This window comes from Fulmarus glacialis, unplaced genomic scaffold (genome assembly GCF_000690835.1).
Source record: "Fulmarus glacialis isolate BGI_N327 unplaced genomic scaffold, ASM69083v1 scaffold24808, whole genome shotgun sequence".
Taxonomy (NCBI): domain Eukaryota; kingdom Metazoa; phylum Chordata; class Aves; order Procellariiformes; family Procellariidae; genus Fulmarus; species Fulmarus glacialis.
In genome coordinates this window covers 4137-4754 of record NW_009227949.1, presented here as the reverse complement: position 1 = coordinate 4754, position 618 = coordinate 4137, and the positions used below count along the sequence as shown (strand labels likewise).

General features: G+C 67.6%; 1 protein-coding gene across 1 annotated transcript in view; it reads right to left on the bottom strand.

Moving 5' to 3' along the window:
- The window catches only part of LOC104080817 (sushi, nidogen and EGF-like domain-containing protein 1), a gene marked incomplete at its 3' end in the record, with an annotated part of 5093 nt that overhangs the window by 1434 nt on the left and 3041 nt on the right, over positions 1-618 (bottom strand). Inside the window, 1 exon segment of the mRNA XM_009583333.1 lies at positions 349-465. Within this exon segment, the coding sequence (XP_009581628.1) occupies positions 349-465 (117 nt within the window).

Here is a 618-nt window from a genome sequence, read left to right as displayed (position 1 = left end):
CAACAGAGCTGGCCTGCCAGGAGAAGTAGAGCCCCCAGCCCTGCGGTGCCCAGATAACTACATGTGGGCAGGGCAGGAGCCTGGCAGGGGCAGAGGCCTTGGCTAGAAGTGAGGAGCAGATCTGCCCGAACTGGCAAGAGCAGAGCCCAGCCCCTTTTTCTGCTGTTGGCATAGCATGGCCCTCTCTAGAGGAGCCTGGGCACGGTGGGTGCCCCCTTGGCTGGGAGGAGCCGGGTGCTGACAGGGTGTGCTCGGTGACCTGTGCCCTGGGGGACCTGTGCCAGGCTGGGCACATGCCACCCACCTGCAGGAGGGAGCTCTGCCCTCTGGCAGCAGCGCAGCACTCACCCAGCTCGCAGAGCCGGCCCTTGAATCCCGGGCGGCAGTTGCAGTGGTAAGACTCGGCGTCCCTGGCACAAGTGCCTCCGTTCCTGCAGGGGTTTGTGGAGCAGTTCTGCCCCTCGCCTGCAAAACACATATGGCCATCAGACCCTGGGGCCACAGTGCAGCCCTGCCCACTCCCCTGGCGTGCCAGGGTGCTCCCGGAGAGAGCTGCGAGCGGGCGAGCAGGGATGGGGCAGCCGGCAGGGGGCCCCGCCCCGCCCCCTGTGGGCCGCC